This window comes from Hypomesus nipponensis, chromosome 21, assembly GCF_054491055.1.
Source record: "Hypomesus nipponensis isolate SF chromosome 21, ASM5449105v1, whole genome shotgun sequence".
Classification (NCBI taxonomy): Eukaryota; Metazoa; Chordata; class Actinopteri; order Osmeriformes; family Osmeridae; genus Hypomesus; species Hypomesus nipponensis.
The window spans coordinates 12,072,004-12,092,840 of record NC_140381.1 but is presented as its reverse complement, the minus strand read 5'-3'; the positions used below and the strand labels follow the sequence as shown (position 1 = coordinate 12,092,840).

At 39.7% G+C, this 20,837-nt stretch overlaps 1 protein-coding gene across 4 annotated transcripts in view; it reads right to left on the bottom strand.

Moving 5' to 3' along the window:
* The window catches only part of npepps (aminopeptidase puromycin sensitive), a 197,873-nt gene that overhangs the window by 140,366 nt on the left and 36,670 nt on the right, over positions 1-20,837 (bottom strand). For all 4 annotated transcript variants that reach the window (XM_084684883.1, XM_084684885.1, XM_084684884.1 and 1 more), the window contains exons 7-10: positions 20,608-20,704; positions 20,481-20,514; positions 17,151-17,265; positions 10,880-11,044 (exon numbers count right to left, since the gene is read on the bottom strand). In XM_084684883.1, the coding sequence (XP_084541009.1) occupies positions 10,880-11,044; positions 17,151-17,265; positions 20,481-20,514; positions 20,608-20,704 (411 nt within the window). The remainder of the gene's footprint in view (positions 1-10,879; positions 11,045-17,150; positions 17,266-20,480; positions 20,515-20,607; positions 20,705-20,837) is intronic.

Genomic DNA, 20,837 nt, shown 5'->3' with positions numbered 1-20,837 from the left:
TATGTGGTTCAAGTGACTTTTGTGCATTGACTAGTGAAACGTAAACATACTTGTCTTAAGGACAAGTGCCTTTAAAAGGTTAATGTCAAGCCCTGTAATCCAGTGAACAGAATTATATGATGACGATGACCTGATCGACACTCCAAGTGTATTATACCCGGGAGAAGTTCGTCTTTTGCAACCGACATGCGCAGTTGAGCCAGCTTGACCGTCGTGTGATGTAGGGTGAAAATCAGGTCCAAGCTCCTTCACTTTGAGCTTCTCTTAAAAATGTCTTTTTCAAGGGCGTATTTTTTAGCAACTTGACTGAATTGCAAGTTTCCATCATGACATTAGCTAGCTAGCTTTATAACGTTAGAGCTAGAATGGTAGATACAAGTTCAGTTCTGAGAGAACACCATGACAACGTAAATAAACGTCTTAAATGTGTTGAGTGATGTGGTTGGATGTGACAGACATAACGGGCCCTATCATAATGTATTTAACAAGCCCTCTAGTAAATCAGCAGTTTGGGGCGCAGGTTTAGTGTGCCCCGGCGAGGTCCTATTGCTTGCATTGAGAGGAGAGAACTACACATGTACAACTTATAACGACAGTCAAAAGGGCTCCTTGGGCACAAGTAACTTGCGCCCAGCCTGAAATACGTAGCCTATCAGCTAACTTTAGACAACGTAGATTCTTTTTCTTCCACATTTTTATTGCATATTCAATATTCTACTAGCTATATAAGATTGACTTTACTCATTAGACATGTTTTTCTTTCTTTTTAAGTCTAATTCAATTAAGTTTCAGGTCGGTATGTGATGCAGCAGTGGTGGGGCGGCGCCCTAGCGCCCTCTATGAGCTGGCTGCTGCTGCTATTAACCATGATTAAAACATCTCGGTTTTGTAACCAAAAAGGTTCAACTACACCGAGTGTTTGTTTCTTTCAAAAAAGGATGGTACAAAATTTAGCAATTAACAATGGTTGCCGTGAGAAAACTGACAAACATTGCCAGAGTTTTAAAACAGTCGTGGAGAATTCAGTTCTCCCTTTCCCCTACTACAACATTTTTTTTGTTTGTTATTAATATTATTGTGTGTGTTATTTAACAAGGAACCGTAAGTTTTGTTGCAGGCCCAAATTAACTATATTGCACTGTACAATCAATAGTCGATTGTACTGTACAGTCGATGTTACCATTTTAGGCTATTTATCTCGCACATGGATTTACTCCTGATAAGCGCACCTAAAAAGTAGTTTTATTTCATTACGGTAATTTTTTTTTTTTTGTAACTTTGATTTCTGTTTCAAAAGGCAGCAACTGTTAAAAACGAAAGCCATAAAATATACAATAAAACCACTAATTTAAGAACGTTCATTTGATTTTATACATCCAGCGTTTAGAAATAAATTAATACATAATAATTCTGAAGATTGAGATTATTCCTCAGACTATAACCGTCCCATCAAAATCTAAAATCTTTCAGTAGTCGCAAAAACAATGTCACCAGGGGTTAATGCAAAAAAGAATCGAGTCTGAACTTTATTTGTGGGGGTGAGTGGGAGGGGGGGTGTCTACGGAGCTCGAAAGCTGACAAAAGTATCTGAATTTGAATATGAAAGATCTAAAATATTTGTGAGTCAAATTTCATAAAACTGAAATATTTTGCTGTTGAATATATAATATCTGAATTATTTGTATGCGTTAACCTGCGCGTCGTCTGTTACTGTTTACAACGTTAGATTGGCTACTTGTTTGGCGTTGCCTTTTCAGCGTGAGATATACAAGGTGTGGCGTGAGAAATGGTTGAAATGCGTGTGTCACACAGCGAAACCGTGAGAGTTGGCAGCTCTGGTTTAGTTGAGCGCGGAGTAGAGGTGGAGGATATGGAAGCAAAACGTGACCAAAATTCGAATTAAAATGCATTTCCAGAAATGCTTTTTCATTTTAAGAACGTGGCTGCAAAATCGTGACCACAATTCAAATTCAAATGCATTTCCAGAAATGCACAATGAACGAAAAAGCATTCTGAGCGGCGCAGTAGAGTGACGTCAGTAGCCGCTTTTCTTCAGCTCCCTGCTGACCGAGCTACCCTTCTTGTTTGGTAGGGGGCGGTGTCATACGCCGAACAGCTCCGCTATTTCCTTTATTTTTAAACCATCTAATAAATAGCTTTCAATGGACTCGGGATGTTGATGGTTGGTCGTTTGATGCTCCACAGCCTCAAACTATGACAACCTCATTAATGTGTGACGGCAGAGTATGCAGCCAAGCTCTCTATGACTTGTTCTACTCGGTCACGGGCATCAGACTCAGATATATTATTAGATTCTACCTGTTCAGCTAATTTTGACAGTGTTTGCACAATTTGAGGGAGCACCATGATCTGTGATGCATCCTCTAAAGACCCAGCAATTGAATCAATTTCCCGGCACACGGCTACTTTATATTTTATTTTTTATTGTAAATCCCCTTAGTATTAGCTAGACTTTGCTCATTTTGTATAGTTAGTCTACATATTTAAGTTTTAAGATTCCTATATGTTTAATGTGTGCAAACTTTCATGGCGAGTAAAACCCTTTCTGATCCTGATGTTATGCAATGCAGATGTGCACACCGCCCCCTTCCGAACAAGATGGGTAGCTCGGTCAACAGGGAGCTAAAGAAGAGCGGCTACTGACGTCACTCTGCTGCGCCGCTCAGAATGCTTTTTCGTTCAATGTGCATTTCTGGAAATGCATTTGAATTTGAATTGTGGTCACGATTTTGCAGCCACGTTCTTAAAATTAAAATGCATTTCTGGAAATGCATTCTCCTTTGAATTTTGGTCACGATTTGCTTCCATAGGAGGAAAGGCCATTGGAGAGACATTGTTGAGTAACGTTGTTCTGAAACATGGTGGAGGCAGAGAAAGCAGTACGACCCAAGTCATCCAAGGTGTGGGAACATTTCACACTAAATACATCAAAAAAGTGTGTTAATTGACCAAGGTGAAGTTAGTTTCATATTCAACATTTGTCTCACAATCAGAAAAGGCTACTTTGCAGCATCGCGTTAAGGGCCGGGTGAAAACTACCCATACCATTTTGAAAAATGTAGACTTTTATAATATTTTTGGGAATATAAAACCTCAAACAGACACCAGAGTATCTTAACAATGTCTGGTATACGTCCACAGCCTTTACTTTTTCAATTAAAATGTCAAAAATCACTCTTTAAAAATAGCTTAATCCTCAATCCTGTTTTGCACTGAGAATTTGCACTGTCAGTATTGATTTTGAATAAAGGGTTGTAAATTAATGTTTTTTAACATTTTTCGATTAATAAAAAAAAAGAATCGACAGATTAATCGATTATTAAAATAATCGTCAGTTGCAGCCTTAGTAAAAAAAATATAAATAAAAACATTTAGAAATGAATGATTGCAGATTATGGTGGGACTTTTGAAACTGCATAACCAAGAAAGGTCAGCAGTAGTATTCCACCTCACTACAATATGGTACTAACACATGTAGCATTTATGATTTATTATATATTTAAGATTTTTTGGGGATCAAGTTTTGCTGCTAAGCTTTGTCCTTCAAAGGTTACAAGATGACCTACAATCACATGGTGACATGTTATAAGGGTATGTGAAATTAAGTCAGTGGAAGAAGAATTTGATTTGCAATCATTTAATTGAGGAAAAAGGAACTGTTAAAGTGCAACAGTGAACTGTAGATAATAGTTTCCTTTAGTATACTGCAACATTTCCATAACTGCTTTGTTCAAAAGAAATAATCGTAAATTAAGAGAAAATATATCAATAAAACATAACAAACAAAACATTCAAATGCAACTGGTAACTTAACTGTTGGGAAATAAATACAAACAGAAAATACACAAACACAGTGATCTATTTCTTTCTCTTTTTAGTGGGTTTTGAGTCATCAGAACGCTTCCTTTTTGCAGAGGCAGTTGAGGCTGGTGCAGAGGAGGTGGGGGGGGCTTTGGCTGGGCCACAAAAGAGAGGATATAACCTGGCTTGTCCAGAAGAGGTGGCTGATCCAGAGATGGAAGTTGGTGGCCTAGAGGAGGAGGTGAAAGGCACCGAGGAGGGAGGTTGTGTAGCTGGTTCTGAGGAGGTGTATGGTCCAGTGGATGGAAGATGTCTTGCTGTTCCAGTGGAGGTGGTGTTTGGTGGAGTGGGGGGAGGTTGTCTGGTTGTTCCAGATGAGGTAGATGGTCCAGTGGATGGAGGATGTCTAGCTGTTTCAGTGGAGGTTCTGTTTGGTGGAGGTTGTCCGGTTGGTATAGATAAGGTAGATGGTCCAGTGGACGGATGTGGCCTGGCTGGCCCAGAGGAGGCAGAGGATGGTCCAGCAGAGCAGGCTTTAGCTAGAGCAGGCTTTAGCTGGCCTTTTTATTTTCCTGGCTTGGTTAAGTAGTCGGTTTGCCACCGCTGCTGAACGCATCCTTATGGCCTCACCCATTCTTTTCTTTTTCAGTGCCTGTTCACATGCCTTTTTTTCTGTAGGTGGAGTTGGTCATTTTTATAAAAAGATAGGCAGGAACGCCTCAAAGACTGGTCTATCAACATTGTTGCGGCCGTCCAGTTCCTGGCTTTCATGGATGACTTTATAATGGCGAGGCTCTCATATGATTCAACATTCATCCTGCATCTGTCAGCCTGTAGGATGTCATCCATTAAATTAAATGACCCCTCCACCAGGGGGCCTGTGAAAATTGAAAGAAGGGCTTTCACAAGCTTAATCTGGGTTGGGTACCTCACACCTCTTTCTGTATTTTTCAAAATTGCCACCCGACTCCACCAGTTCATATCCACTCTGCTGTCCTCTTCAACATCGATCTTGGCCAGAGGTACTAGGTCATCATCTATTTGGTAAGCCGGAACCACCTCCTCCAGTTGGCCGAGCGCTTCAGGCTGAACAACATTAGGCAAGGCCTTTCCGAAGGTCATGAAAGCTCCACATACAGAGTCACATTGAGTGAGAGATGGAGTCAGAGCAGAAGAGTGAGGTGACTATGTTGTTGACAAGAGTTGTACAGATTCCCAACCCATATTTTTCTTTCCACACGGGCCTTATTCATGGCGGAGTAGCCAAACCTTCCAACACAAAGCCTTTTGTTTGAAAGCTGTAAATCTGTACTCCGTACATTGATCCTAAGGATCTCCTTATTGCTCAGGGAAATAGCTCCTGGCTTCATGAATTTGCTCAGCAGCTCTCTCACAAGGGCCACCATTTTGACATGCAACAAGGGCACCATGGGTTTCTCATGTTGCAGATATTTAGAAAGACTTAAAATATTGGAAGGACACCTGCAAACATAAAAAAAATATTCAGCCATTTTTTCCAGATGATTAAAACTCAAAACAAGATAACAGTAAGTATACAATGATATGAGAAAATCTCTTAAAGTTGGTTACTGTTGTTGAAAAAGAGACCTGACTGTTCCATTTGTCCCTTGACTTAAATAGCAAGCCATGTCATCAGGCAGAGATGGACCATAACCACTGTTAATAACTAAAAAAAGAACTAGCCATGAGTTTTCCTAAGATACCTCTGAAGAAGTCAACCATGACTGTCAGCCTTTCAAACTCTGTGAAGAGCACAGAGATCCGTGCCTTCCGGTTCTGGTTAACCAGTGTCCTGGGTGCCGTAGCCTGTTTTTGTTGCAGAATTTATATTCTGGCCTTTTCCACAACTGTGACCTCATGTCTTTCAAGGACTTGGTTAAGTAACTTTCTGTAGCACACACACACACGGACACACACACGCGTGAGGGCCCGCCTCAGCACACACACGCACACACACACAACACACATAAGGACATTGATTCAATGCTGTTTTGCTCCCTCCTAAATAAAACCTAACCACTCAAATATGTGGATTAAAAGGTTGCATTACATACAGCATTATAGGCCACAAACAATGCACTTACTACAGATTAACAGAGGCAGTAGGCCTTCAATTAAAAACACTTCGAAGACATTTGTATAAATTGCATGATTTGTATTACCTGTATTTATGTTCTTCGCCTGGATCCAGCATCTCTAAAATTCTGAAAATATCTCCTTTTGTTTTGGTGACTTGTCAATGTCATAATAAACATCAGAGCAGAAATCTTCAACCTCTGAGTTGGGAGGGCTCATGAGGGCCTTGGCAGCATTGGACACCATATGGACAGTCTCCAGATATGTCCAGGAGGTACGGGTTCTCCTTCCTCACTTGTGTCTCAAGTCCAGTCTTCTTTCTTCTCATGACTGCAAAATTGTCTAGTAGAATAGTAGTGACCTGGGGTCTCATTTATAAAACTGTGCGTAGGATTCTTACTAAAAGTGTACGTACGCCCAAAAGCCTAAAATGGCGTATGCACACAAAAATTCAGATTTATAAAACCGTGCGTACGCACACCTGTACGCAATGTTCCCTTTATAAATCATAGATTACCCACAAGTGTGCGTACGTGAATCAGCATTGTACCCCGCCCTGAACACGCTCATTTTTAACCATAAATAGTCAATGCAAAGCACCTCATGAATGCTAATCTAGTATCTCATCATGACCCTGGCATACGATTGTTCTTTACGGTGAATCATAGCGCATGACAACTGTTAGCCTATTGGTGGAGCCCGAAAACTCAAATGTGGTGGCCGGTAGATCACCAATAAAAAAAAAAAAAACTGAGTGGCGTAAACTGTGGCAGTGATACTGCGAGTCGAGATACAATTTGAAAACAAAAGCGTTTTGTTATGAACAGTAATCTATTAAAGTCTGGACTAATAACGAGGACGTAGAGTGTAGTGATTGAATGGGAGCTTGATGACTATTTCCAGTTTTTGACATATGAGGATATTTGCACAGTATTAAATATATTTAGTTATACACTAAATGTGTTCTGCAGTTATCTAAAGGTAAGATATGTGATGTTATCCTGTATTCCATGCAGTCGGGGAATCTCCCCCTCCTGAACTCCCGTAGTGGACAATCTGATGGTGAGGAAGCGCTGAATTTTTATTTAAAATTTGAGTTGGATTGTACAAGGTGTTTATGGAACAAGAGTCACTCAGTACAAGCGCAAATAACACTGCTGGATGTAATCTTCATGATAATCATTAAACTGAATGAAAAAAACGTGTGTGAGGAAAACAAAATATATAAATATTACGAGTAATGTTCTTTCCACATTCACTTTCTGCAGTCTGACTTAAGTGCGGTTATCTGCGTCGCCAATTCCAATTGTTTTCTAAATATGCGTAGGCCTACAGGAGGGTCAGAGTTTGCGTAGAGGACCGCACATTCTCCCGTCAAGTTTGTTTTTTATAAATCACAACCTTTGAGTGGAAAGTGGCGTACGCACATTTTCAGCCCCGTTTTGTGCGTACGCAAGCTTTATAAATGAGACCCCTGCTGCAGCCGCAAACCATATGACTGCAATACATCTTTTAATTCTAGCATAAGTGCTGAGGCATTGGCTGTAAAAACGCAACACCTAGCAAGCAGGAACATGAATATGTTTTACTTGCTGGGTGTTGAGTTTTTACTGCGTTCTCATCTTAATCAAAAAAACGAACGAAGACATTGAGGATATTCGGGGACATTGTCCATATTCTTGTTGGTGGCTTCGTTGACATTTAAGGAAAACATGCCGTTTTTTAGCTTTTCCAAAAATACATCTTTTGAACTTTGGTGTTATGCCGTGTGTATTAAAATAACTGGCATGCTGATTTGATATTGACAGTTTTGTCAAAGCAATTTTGTCTTCAACAGTTTTTTGGCATAAATTCACCAGGGGTTGGGCTAGCCTGAAAGACAGATCGTGCTCTGCGATGAACGTGCACATGCGTATCTTCAGGTTACACACACGGTCAGTTATTGATGCCAGTACATCAGCTGTCAGGGATGCAAACACATGTATGGTCAAAAAAGAGAGAAGTAATTTCAGCCCTCGCCCCGCAGCAAATATCCATATCCTTACTTTGCCACCAACCCCCTGACATCCCTGGCCCACCCCTACATGCAAATTGAGTAAAATGACATTCTGAAGATCAAAATACACCAACACTTATTTGGAATATTCTATTTCATTTTTTATTCCGATACATAAACTCTTATTAAACTATCTAGCACTTCTTCTGGTTTTACTCCTTCCTCTTCTTCCTGGCCACCTAAGGGCACTAAATGTTGATGATCCAAGCCAACTCCTTCAGCTGAGTAGCCTGGGAATGGCCCCTCACCACAGGATCAATGGAGGACAAGGCCTGTAGGGTCTTACTTTTGAGAGGTAGTTTATTCTACTTGCCACAAGCTGTGTATGGTCACCTTCCCAATAAAATCCATGACAGTAGGCGATTTCTTTAAGACTGCAAGGGAAACTCGGCTTCCCCTAAAATGTCAAAAAAATGTATGGTCAAATATTTACTATTGTGTTAACATTTTGAATGTGTTAGAACACGTTCATCTCAAAGACGAGTTCGTTCAGAATCAGATACATTATAGTAGCAGGTCGACTGACTCGATTTCCTTGTCATACTTTCCCATAGCGTCACAGTGCATTTCTCTGTTGAAGCCCAGCATCCAGGGACTTGAATGGAGCTGCTTTGAACAGTTTTTTTGGTGCTTCAAAACTATACGGTCACTGGATAAATGCTGCAATTATCTCCCGGAAATGAGTTTCTGCATTTCGGGATGTCTGGATTTTGTACTATAAAAAGTCGCCGAAGCTATTCGAGCTCAGTCCTATTAGCGGATTTTGCAAGTGTAGTCAAAAGACAAACTGCTGCAACCTATTTCTTGGTATTTGTTGACGAAATCGCTAGCCATTGCTAGCCAAATTGATGAGCCTGCGTTGTTGCCAATGACACACACGACCTGCGTGACCCACAAAGGTTGCGGCCAATGTTGAGTGAGTGAGTTGTCATGGTGATTACAGTTATTACAGCTCCTGATGGAGCTTTAGATTGGAAACTTGCTTGTATTGCGTCTAGGTCCGGATCTGCCTATTGAGTCACCTCGCCATAGACAGTAAAAGATACGCAGCAATAAGACACACAAGTAGGCTTGCGCACATACTGCTGATTTGCTTACTTCCTATTTACTTGTTTGGTGGAGGCAATACAGAATTACTGTTGGTGCAAGTATAATCAGCCCCCCCCCCCTTAAAAAAAAACTCTTCGGATCTGCACGATTCACACAAGTCACCCAAACTGAAGTGAAAAAAGCGGGAGGCGCCGAACAGCGCGCCGTTTGCATCCCTGAGCTGTGGTTGTTGCTCCCGGTAACAGCGTTGTGTGTTGGAGAGCGCATACAGCTGCTGTATGAGCGGGGTCTAGGTCATGATATCCAAGTACTTTTTTACCGCTAGTTGCATAACGTAGGTTTCTCGAGCACAAAGTGTAGAAGCAAGCACCTGCTTCTCTTACCTTTTTACACCAGCTACCAAAATGCTTACTGTTCTTTCCTATCTCTTCTACCTATGCCCAGTGCCATTTATTTTTCAACCCTTTATCAACGAGGAGGGCATCTTCCCCCGGATTCATGAACTTGCTCTCCATCCTACTCTCCTTCCGTGTGACGTCTCTCTACTTGGGCATCTACGCAGCATAGGCAGAGCGATAGAGAAAAGTCGGTGGTTGAAGCACATTTTCCCAAGACCCGCCCCAATCTACTTCTGATTGGCTAATAATGTTATGAGAGCGGGAGAGTTGTGCTCCTTTCATATCATTGGCAGGCAAACTCATGAACTCCAAAGTGATAGTGGCGATATTGAGACGTGTTTAAAAAAATATTAATAATAATTTAAGACTTTTTTAACGCCGCACGCCGGAAATCCAGCACGGTGCCGGAATACTTTAATCCCTGGTGTTAGGGGCCAGGATGTGTCTGTGAGAATTTGGAGCCCACGCGCTGTGGTTGTTAGGGCTTCTTCATTGGAAGAGCAATTAGCCAAGCATGCATATTTCAAATATTCATAATAAATCTACTTTTCATCTTACATTCAACTATTTCTCAGATTTGTGTACTAAACTTTGTCAAGAGTCTTCAAATGAACTTGTGATTGAATCAGAGTATCAGTTTTTGACCGGTGGATGTGTAAAGTATTATTTTAGTGTTTGCGATAAATTAGATTTCATTTATTTAATTATTTTGGGAGATATAAAGTTGCCTTCGCACATGGTAAAATGTTATAGTGTATTCCTTATATGGCACTTATTTATGGACACATGAAAGATGTGCCATGGGTGCAATTTAACAATTTTGTTAATAATTTGGCCACTTTGTAATACATCACTCATTGCTTATCACCCTATACAAAGACGTATGTCTTACAAATCAGTTTCGTATTTCAAGTCAATTGGAGCTACTGTTCCTGAGGAGAAGAATTTTGTTGTTTTGGACTAATCTTTATTGTATAGAAAAATCCAATATGGTGGCCGTTATAGGTTCTTGAGACTTTTTGTTCCTCATGAGCAGTTAGGCATGTGTACTCAATTTCAGAATGTTGGGACTTATGGCCTGCAAATGGCATCACTTTGAAAATTGACATATTGGTGCATGGCCTGTAGCGCCACCTATTGTCTCATGTGGGCCATGTTTGGTATGGTAGTTACTAATGCTCTGCAGTTCCAACATGCCAAATTTCTCAACTTTTTACATTATTAATCTAGAGGGTGCCATTGACTCCCATGTAACAAAGTAAATAATACCACCAATAACAATAGGTTCCCTCCTACTGGAGAAACCCTAATGTCAGAAACAAAATAATGTTTTTTACAGGATTTTTAAGAGGTTAAATGCTTTTGCAAAAGAACATTTATTTACACTTAAATGTTGATCTTGTATAGTCAAGACTACTACATATAATAAAATATGACAAAACTAACAAACACTAACCTCTATTGGATGGCTGTTGTCTAGCGCATCTAGGTCCAGGGCCCTGGTGTAGTCCGCTGAAACAAACTGTGTCCAAATGTCGTATTCAGGAAAGCAGTGGTCAACACAGAGGTACTCGATCCAGGACGCAAATCCCTCATTAAGCCACAAATGAGTCCACCATTCCTAGGAACAAGGAGGAAATGCATTGCATAAATACAAAACAACATTAAGCACCATTGATAAGTATTGAAAACAAATGAAAAGCTTCTGAACATGATTCTTTGACCAAGATGCATATCATTACACATATCCTTCTGTAAAGCATGTATTTGCTTTTTACTTCTGCTTATTCAGTTTAGATCATGAATTACAACATTTCAATACAGTGTCAAATCAAGTTGCTACTGTACCAGCTGGTACCGCCGGTGCTTTGGAGAACAGGATAAAACTGTTAAACTTGAGGGTGTCAAACGAACGACAAAATCACTCAGGAAATGCATGTCAGCCTCTGTATATAGGTAATATTGCACTCTCACAGATTTCCACAGATTAAGCATATACTCACTGTGCTGTGCAACTACAAGATTGGCATGGGAAAATGCAATTGTCTCTGTAAGCCAAACTTTAGCTCATTTCAAGTTTTATATCAGACCATTTTATTCTCAATTTCTGCCATGGCCCAGTTCTCCGAAACCACAGCATTTACGGCCCTGGTGACAGTTATCCACTCTGCCGACTTTCTTTTGTTGCCAATTCCTGATGACAGGACAAATTTCCTCGCCCCCACCTCTGTTAAAACCGCGATCACAGTCTGTGAAATGTTTCTTTTTTGCGTGTTTAGTAGGGCTGTCCACAACTAAGAATTTCTTTGGTCGACCAAGACTCGACTAAACACGACTAATCAATTTGAAACGTTTGTATTTTCTTCTATAAATGTCAGTTTTTCATTTAAGCATATTGTGTGATGTTTTATCTCACTGTTTTAAGAGATAATCTGAAAGATTTACATACCTAAGAGGGGAGATTTACAACTAGACAAACAAATGTACAAACATTTTCCCGATCTGACAATGTAGCTGCTGGATATTACATATTCAGTCGCTATCAAATTTGCTATTAGGCTACTAATAATAAGCCTCGTGTCACCAGTCCTGTTGTTACCGAATGCCGATAATTAAAAAAATGCCTGATTAGCCTACCCGATTGGTATTATTTATGATCTCTTACAATGTACTACATATTTAAAATAGTGTGTGTTTAACATGCAAATGCCTGAAAGTGCAGCATGCGGATTTACGTAGAAGACGAGTGGGGAATGGTGCAACAGAAAAAGATTTTGTTGTTGAAGATAATGTCATTCGATTTGCATGTGGTATCTTTAACCTTGATTATTCAAACTGTAAACTTCAGTTTAGGGAATACACCTGCAATCTTGCTTCATATCTTTGATTGTACACACGTCTAGACAGAACTAGCTATTTAACAAGTAACAGTCCAACAACTTAGCACATCCTAAGCCGACAATTGTTGAAAGCGTGCGGTCTCAAATTTGAAAACTAGGCTGTTGTTCAAAATAAAATGCAGATGGTTAGACATACAGTAGCACAGCATAAGCAGACATAGCCTAAAACTTTTGTTCCTGAAACATCAAAATCCTAGGCCTATGTTAGGCTACACACTGTAAAATAATGATCCGATGGCCAACTTACGGTTTTCAAGTGGTAGGCTACATTCAACGTCAAACTATGGAATATAAACCGCTGTTCAGTATGCATTCTACATGTTTTTGTGTGCTGTTCAGTGTGCATTCTACATCGGTACTAAAATGCTTCCATACCACAGATTTCTTTGCCATTTTGCCTAAAGGATTAATAACACCAATTGTAGACTAAGTATGGTTGAGTTTAGGCTAACAGCTACAATTGTGCTCGTGCAAAAAACAAAACAAAACGCAGATTAACAAAAGAGAAAACGCTAACACAGGCAGCTCGACTAAAAAACATCTTAGTCGACCAAGAGCATATCAACCAAACAATCGACTAGTCCACTGAGTGAGGACAGTCCTAGTGTTTAGCCATTTTAATTAAATTAAATTACCTCAGGGGTTCATTTATTGTCCATCTGCATATTCATTTATGGAAGGAGGCAAGGCGGGGTCAGTGGCTTGTTCACGTGCGGTCAATCTCACGTTGATTGTGATTTGAGGAAAAGGTGCGCAGGACCTGGCGTACGACTGGTTTTATACATGTGAATATTTCTGTGCGTAGGTACTTTGAGTTTTGGCCGTACGCCATCTTCTGGTATGAAAGCTGCACAATCCTTTATACATGAGGCCCCAGATGTTGTGAGTCTATTTAAGACATAGTATCTTTAAGGATCCTTATCACTTGGCTGAACGACTCTTGCGTTACGTGTACTCCAGCGGATCGGTCACAGATTGCTTTGTTAAGTACTTTACGGTACTGAATAAATCATTTGTATTAATCAGGCATCCTGACTATTTGAACGTACACTGTCTTCAGAAACCTTGAGTCTCCCTGCCATATGACAACAGCTAGAATGATGTGAAGTTATTGTAGGCTTGGGTTGTCTTTGTTATGGACTGGTACAGTTTTAGAGTTGCAATTGTTTGTCTCAAATGATCCTGCTGGCCTGGTTGACCACCTGAGACATCTTGTTCCTATCTCTAACAGAGGTCCCATACCAGGAGACAATGTTAAAGGTGAGAACACAGTGATCTGTAGACCATGGTCAGGGTATGCTTGCTGGCATTGAAGCTCCTCAGTTTCCTGAGGAGACAGATCCATTTCCTTGCATTTTTATAATTGTTTGTATTGGTCTGAAAGGTAAGTTTACTGTCAATGATTGTTTCCAAATAAGTTCCCAAAAGTGAGGGACCTGCTCCACTTCCTGTCCTTTCATGGTAACTGGCTTGAAGCGGCCCCTATGCTGCCTGCTCTATCCTACCTCACATACATTGAGGTCAAGGAAGCTGCCGTCAAACCAGGTGGCAAGGTGCTAAGAGTAGAAAGGGCTGGTGACACCCTGGTGACATGGGAATCAGGTGGCTGAGCAGTTAGGGAATCGGGCTATTAATCAGGTCTCTGGTTCGATTCCTGGCTGTGACAAATAATGTTGTGGCTTTGGGCAAGGCACTTCACCCTTCTTGCCTCAGGGGAATGTCCCTGTACTTACTGTAAGTCGCTCTGGATAAGAGCGTCTGCTAAATGACTACATGTAAATGTATATCCTGCTTGCAGGCAACCAGGGTCATGTCTTCTGCATATCTTGAGGTCTTTGGTGTATATGACATTTTGTGTATATATGGAGAATATGAGGGGAGATAAAATGCACCCCTGAGGAATGCTGGTGTTCAGGACAAGGCAGTCAGAGAAGGTGTTAGTACTACAGACTCGTTGGAGCCCCTCTCTTAGCAATTCCCGGATCTACATGACAAGTCTGCTGGTGATGCTGCTGGTTGGTCATAAGTTAAGGGTTGTTACTGTGCTCTTTAACCCAGTCATTTCTCTAGGCCTAAATGTGTTTAACTAAGGGTTTCTCCCTTCTTAGTTTCTGAAGGTACTGAGGCAAGAGATGGGTAAAGTTGTGATCTGAAAGCCTTCGTGGTGGGCAGCATCTTGGCACATAAGCACCCTCCACATTTCCATATAACTGGTCCAGAGACTTACTCATTCTCGTTGGACAGGTCACGTATTGCTCCAAATTTGGCTGATGGGTGGAAATAACATCTGTCAAAATCACATGATAGGAGTTACATTGCCTTTCATTGTAACTCAAAACTATGCGCTCAGTTGCTAGTGCGTAATCTTGGCCAGGCACATATACCAGAATGAATGACTTGCCCAAACTCTCGAGGCCAAGTAGTGGCGTAAAAAAATTACAGTAATGATCCCATAGTGACTGGAACAGTAAGATTCACGTACCGTGAAGTTTGTTGTCCAGCTGATGTTTATAAACTTGCATAATCTACCTACGATGCATTAGCTATGATGATTAGCATTTCTCTGTTCGCATTTGATCTATGTTGCACTCCGTATCAGTGAAACGGCACAACCCATTGGTTATTTGTGATATATCCCACCCAATCGTGATGTATTGCTTCCGGGACTGACAAAACGTTCTATACCTTCAAACCAGTTTGGTAGTCTTAAACCATTCCGGGAAACCTTTTTGGTGAGGAAAGTATTCATACCCACAAGTTATATACATACCGGTGGCATGATATTGAGATGAAAGCATGAACTGTTGTTGTATTCCACTAGCTGATGTTTTTGCTAGCTAACTCCTAGTAAAGGGTATTATTCAAGTAGTTGGCGATTGCCAATTTATGTTGCATAGCTAGTTGGATCATAACAAACACAATAAGGCAGACATCCACTCTAAATTGATAGCTATGCATAGTTTTGTGATACTGCTGGTTTCCATCTACTGTAGTAGTTGATTTTTGTGAACACCATTTGGTTTGCATTATCAAATAGGTTACTTACTCACCTATACATGGTACTCTAAATCAGAGGACGAATGTAATGTGTAATACGGACACGTTACTTCAGTATTTAAGTATTCCAATTCATTTGAACAAATTGCTTTTCCAGAAGGAATAAAAACAAACAAAACAAACCCATTTGGGCCATGGGAGACATGGCTCCAGAAGAATGTCTTAACAACATATCTTGAAAGCTTTTAAATACAGGGTTCTTGCAGGTTTCAGTAAGTCAATTTAAGACCTTTTTAAGACATTTTAAGACCATAAAGATTGAAATGTAAGACCTACACGACGCATTACCCCCCAAAATATTCAAATCAAAGAAATTCTGAAAAAAACATTTAATTTCAATCAATTCAGTCATTGAAAAAACAAATTTACAGATAAAACAATCACAGTGATAACCGAATTGAATATTTTTGGGGCAAAGTTTGCAGTGAGCCTCGTACCTGGAGCTCGGTACCCCTTGTAACCAACAGCGGAAATTGCTGTGATCTAGCCATGTCTCGTTGAAAGTCCACTTTCCCATTTTCCACACGTAGCCAATCTTTAACAAAGGAAGCGCAGATGTATTTTGCGGGCAGGTATTGCATTTATAACAGGATTTGTAGTTTTATCACCGCGTACATACCAACAACAATATCCCCCAGAAAGAACTACTACACCGAACCAACGTTCTGAGGGCAGTGTTCTGCTGGTTTCGTTTGTAGCAAAGACTCTAGAGCTCCGCTTTCTACCATTCAATACTTTTTTGCTACTTTGAAATAACTTTCTGCGGTCAGCGTTTCTGGAAATAAACGAGGGTAAAACATTTTTTAGACCTGACTCAATGAAATTTAAGACCTCGGATGAAAATCTGGCCGTTTTAAGCCCTTAAATTTAAGGCTACAAATTTGACTTAAGACCCCACGAGAACCCTGTAAATAAAAAGAGAACAGAATATTATCCCCGTAAACGTTTAAATTAATTGTGTACAATTATGAATATTGCCACAGGTGTTATTTATTAATTAAATGCTTTACAATACACTAACTCTAAACTCATTGATCTAGCAAAGCCAGTTTGCCTTACTTATAGGCGGTCAAATGACCGCAGTCTTCAGACAAGGAAGCTTTTACTGACATTTAATGATCACAGGCAGTAATAATGATATACTGGTTGACAATGTATACTGATTGTACAGTAACATTAGGACATTAGTCACGCTGCACATGTTTGGGAAAAACAATTTGTAATTTATAAATTAAGTAGGCATATCTTATACATTTAGCCTGACAACCCTTCAACGTATAGTCTCCTCAAGTCAAGTTACAGTCAACATTGCAAGCATTACAATGCTTACACAGCTTTCATCACCTCAAGAATCTGCCTACATTTCCTGTAGTTTCTTAAATATTGTAGAATACTAATTTACTGTAACTCATTTATACCTGTCGATATTTCAGAAATGCACTTATTTATTATGTGTATCAGCTTTACAAAACATAGGCTGCTTCATTTTACCATTACATTTATTGTTCCCACAACCATAGTCTAAATAACTCTGTAAATAGTGGGTGTAAAATACAGTTTCATAAGATGTTATGATTTAGACTTAGATTATAGCGATATTCCATAGCGTAGACCAGACAGGACACGCAAAACTGAAAGGCTTCACACTAAAAATGTAATTGCACACCTATTCAGAAGTTTGGTGGTTAACATATTTATTTTTTCCGCAAGTCTAATACAGTGGTGCACGGTACGGAGTTAAATCTGTATCAAGTAGAGTGCTGTTATTACCATAGTGACCAGGTTTCCAAACCACTGGTGGGCCAGCTCATGTCCCACCACTAGGGCCACCCACTGCCGAGAAGATGAGCACGAGTTCTTTGGGTCAATAAGCAGTGCAGTCTCTCTGAAAAAACAGGATCAAAAGTTTAGAGGCATAAACATCCTTATGCAAGCAAGTGTGTTTGGACAATAAACTCACGTTCATGTGTTTTTACCTTTCCTTATTATTATTATTAATATTAGTGGCTGCAAAGTCACTTATTGTGTTTCTACCTTTTCTTATTGGTGAGCAAGCAGCAAAGTTGCGAAGCCACCTATTGTGTTTCTGCCGGTCTTTTTATTATTATTATTATTGGATGCCTCTTGCAAGGCACAATCTTTTATTCTCTCACAATCTTATATTCTCTCTCATATACATTATTAAATTTTATATTTTTTCCCACCCGAACTCGTCCATCAGTTTTTGCATTGCATAGAATATGTTTGTGGAAAAAAAATCATCTTGGTCACAATTGCGTTGATTATATTGAATTTTACGTTCTGTTGCACGGTTTAGGCTTAATTTAAGTTTTTGTGGGGAAACGTGAAGCTAAAGGTGGCTAACTAGGTAGCCACAGTCACTAACGTAACAACGCCACAAACCTGTGCCGTCAGTAACTTCTGGGAGATAGCTAGCCACCTAAAACAAGACAGCTGCAAAAACATCTCATGATAAATATGCTGATATTATTAGTACTATCTACTTTCGTAAACCATAGTCTGCTAGGCATTAGCATCATGACATTAGCCTCTGTTGGACAACACCTACAACAGCGGCCTGTTTTCAGGTCATTAAAATAATAAACATGCCTCACAAATAAATGTTTGTTTTAGGATTGATGACATTACTGCGGATTACAAGTCAACAATTTGTTGGTGAAATAATCATTATATACCTGTACTTTTAAACCAGTGTAGCTCACTAACCCCGTACACGACACTGGTAAGATTTTTTTTATTCCACCGATGTTCAGGTAGCCAAACGGTGACAGTACATTTTCAGCACTCCCCTCATCAAAAGTCCCAGAGTAGGTTTTCAATTGGTGACAACAATCGGACTACTAACCTGAAGTTCAATGCCACAACCCAAACTGCATGCCCATCTATTCAAAAAGGTCTCTTCTACAGGGCTGTGAAAACAGCTAACATTTTCAAGATATTTGAGCTGATGTGCGATGTCCAAGGCCGTAATCATAATAAATATTGGGGGGGACACATCCCCCAATATTCAAATCTGGACAAAATGTCCCCCCCTCAATATATTGATAAAAATATATAAATGTCTATGCTACGACAGGCAACCTGACGCTGTCCGAAATTATCATAAAAAATGTATTTTGTCCCCCCCAATGTTGACTCCATGGCTACGGCCTTGGCTCTGTCCTACTCCTTCCTCACCTCTTGCTTTCTATTTCTGGTTTACAATAATCATGGTAGAGTAGGCAAGATTTAAAGCCTTCATTTTGTAACACATTTGCCCTGTAATTGATTTTATTCATTTACAATGATATTAAACATCCATTTTGTTTTAACCTTACTTTGACCATAATTGTTTTTCTTTTCAGATCTAACCCATATAGTCAAATAACTGCAATTCCACTGGTATTGGCATGATTTGGTTAATGTTAATACACTGATCAGTTTCCCTTCTTCCTTTAAACCATAGGAGAATAGTTTTGTCTGTTTGGCAAATATTAAAGCCCCTACACCGGCGCATTCAAACAATCCCTTCAGTGAAGGTTGGCTAGCAACACAGTACTGACCTTTAGTGACAGGTGGGGGGAGGTGCACAAAGGACAAACTTATTAGTGGCATCTTGCTTTCAACTTTTGTTTTGACCACCCAGTCATTTGGAGCAGATAAACAACTAAAAACATGCAATGCTATAGTAGGCCCAAGGACCAGGCATACACTCAAGCAAATGACACCAAAACCTTATATCACAAACCAGCGGAGACATTTTGGAAGATTGACAAAGTTAATCACCAAAGTTGAGTAGCATAGGCCTACATGGAGTAGTATAACCCACAACACGTAGCCTATTTTAAGACTAGCCTAAGGCAAAAAAGTTGCAGCAGCAAGTTGCCAAAATGAAGCCTATGCAAGGTTTCAGCTTTTTCAGCTTTCAATGTGAAAAAGGAAAGCTCAAAGAAGGTCAAAGGCTTGCTGACCGGCGCGGGGAAATGTGAGTCTAGTGTGAACAGCCTTGCGACATTAACGTATTAAGTTTTTTGTATGTTTTTCGGATTCCTATAGGTTTAATGTATGCACCTTCCTGCCAAAGAAAAATCCTTGTCTGTGCAAACTTTCATGGTGAATAAAACCCTTTCTGATTTGTAACCGTTTGAATTGTGTCAAACAGAAGCTAAAATAGCTAGCTTTGCAAAACTTGCCTACCTTGCTTTTAAATTCTCTTGGAGACAAAGGAATAAAGTGCACATCAAGAAAATAAATACTTTACTTCCATATCTTAACCTAGCTACATGGATAATGTCAATGCCATTTTTATAGAGTAGAGAAAAAGGTTTTCATATATATATATATATATATATATATATATATATATATATATATATAGGCTTGTTCCTCTTCTCGTCTAAAATATTCCCTGCCATGCTAAAAAGTTTCTCGCTATCTACACTTGTGCATTGTGCACAGAGGTACACTCGTGCTGCTTGTGCAAGAGCGGGAAGGCGGCTTTTATTGTCCTGCCAAAAAACAAGTGGCTGTCGCCCCGTTGCTCCGATTGGTTTTTGGTGCTGTCCACCTTGAGGGATTTCCTTGGCACACGGGTTGCATATAGCCATTTTTTGTCCTTTTCCAACACCTAATAGAACTCCCAGACCGCTGATGGGGAAGCTATTTTAGCTGATTGTAGAAAAAATGTCTTGCGAGTTTTGCATCATCTGGTTGGCTCTTCAGATTGGCCTTTATAGAGTCCATGAATCAATCTATTTTCAATAAAAGAGAGTACCTTTAGATAGTGATATATTTTTTGTGACTGTCAACTCATTTGATTTGTTGTTTGCTATCAGGATGTGCAGTTAATTCAGCAAGTATGACAAAAGGTGTGTCTCAAAAACAAGTACAGCTCACCACTTTTTTCACATTTTGTTGCTATGTATTCTGTCTGTGTCAAGTTTCATTGTATGTGTTTGATTGCTTGATGCTTTATTACATTTAGGGTTTGTCCATGTTGTTTTTTCATTGTACTGTATAACTATTGTAAAGCGTCCTTGAGCTCAGGAGAGGCGCTAAAAACATATATATATAAATGATTATTTTGATTTTATTTTTTACCTGTAGGTAACAAGGCCCCAGTTTTCCATGGCACCTAGACAGGGGCAGCATCAAGCATGTTAGATATTCATTTTAAGCACTCCATTACAAAGCTGGGAATTATTGACAATACTTTGAATATACTCACCAGCAGCAAAATCAGCAATGGCTATTAGGTCAATTTTAGGTAATGGATAAGGTACACTGAAGTAGTCTTTGTAGAAGGGTAAAGTCTTTGTTGCAACCTATAAAACAAATATGCAGGAGAGTGAAGGTACAGGGTTAGATTGTGTTTCCACTTTTTTGTTGTTGCTTCATGCAAACAATAACAGGCAATTGCACCCATGTTTCTGCTATATTTATTTTGCAGCAGCAGTC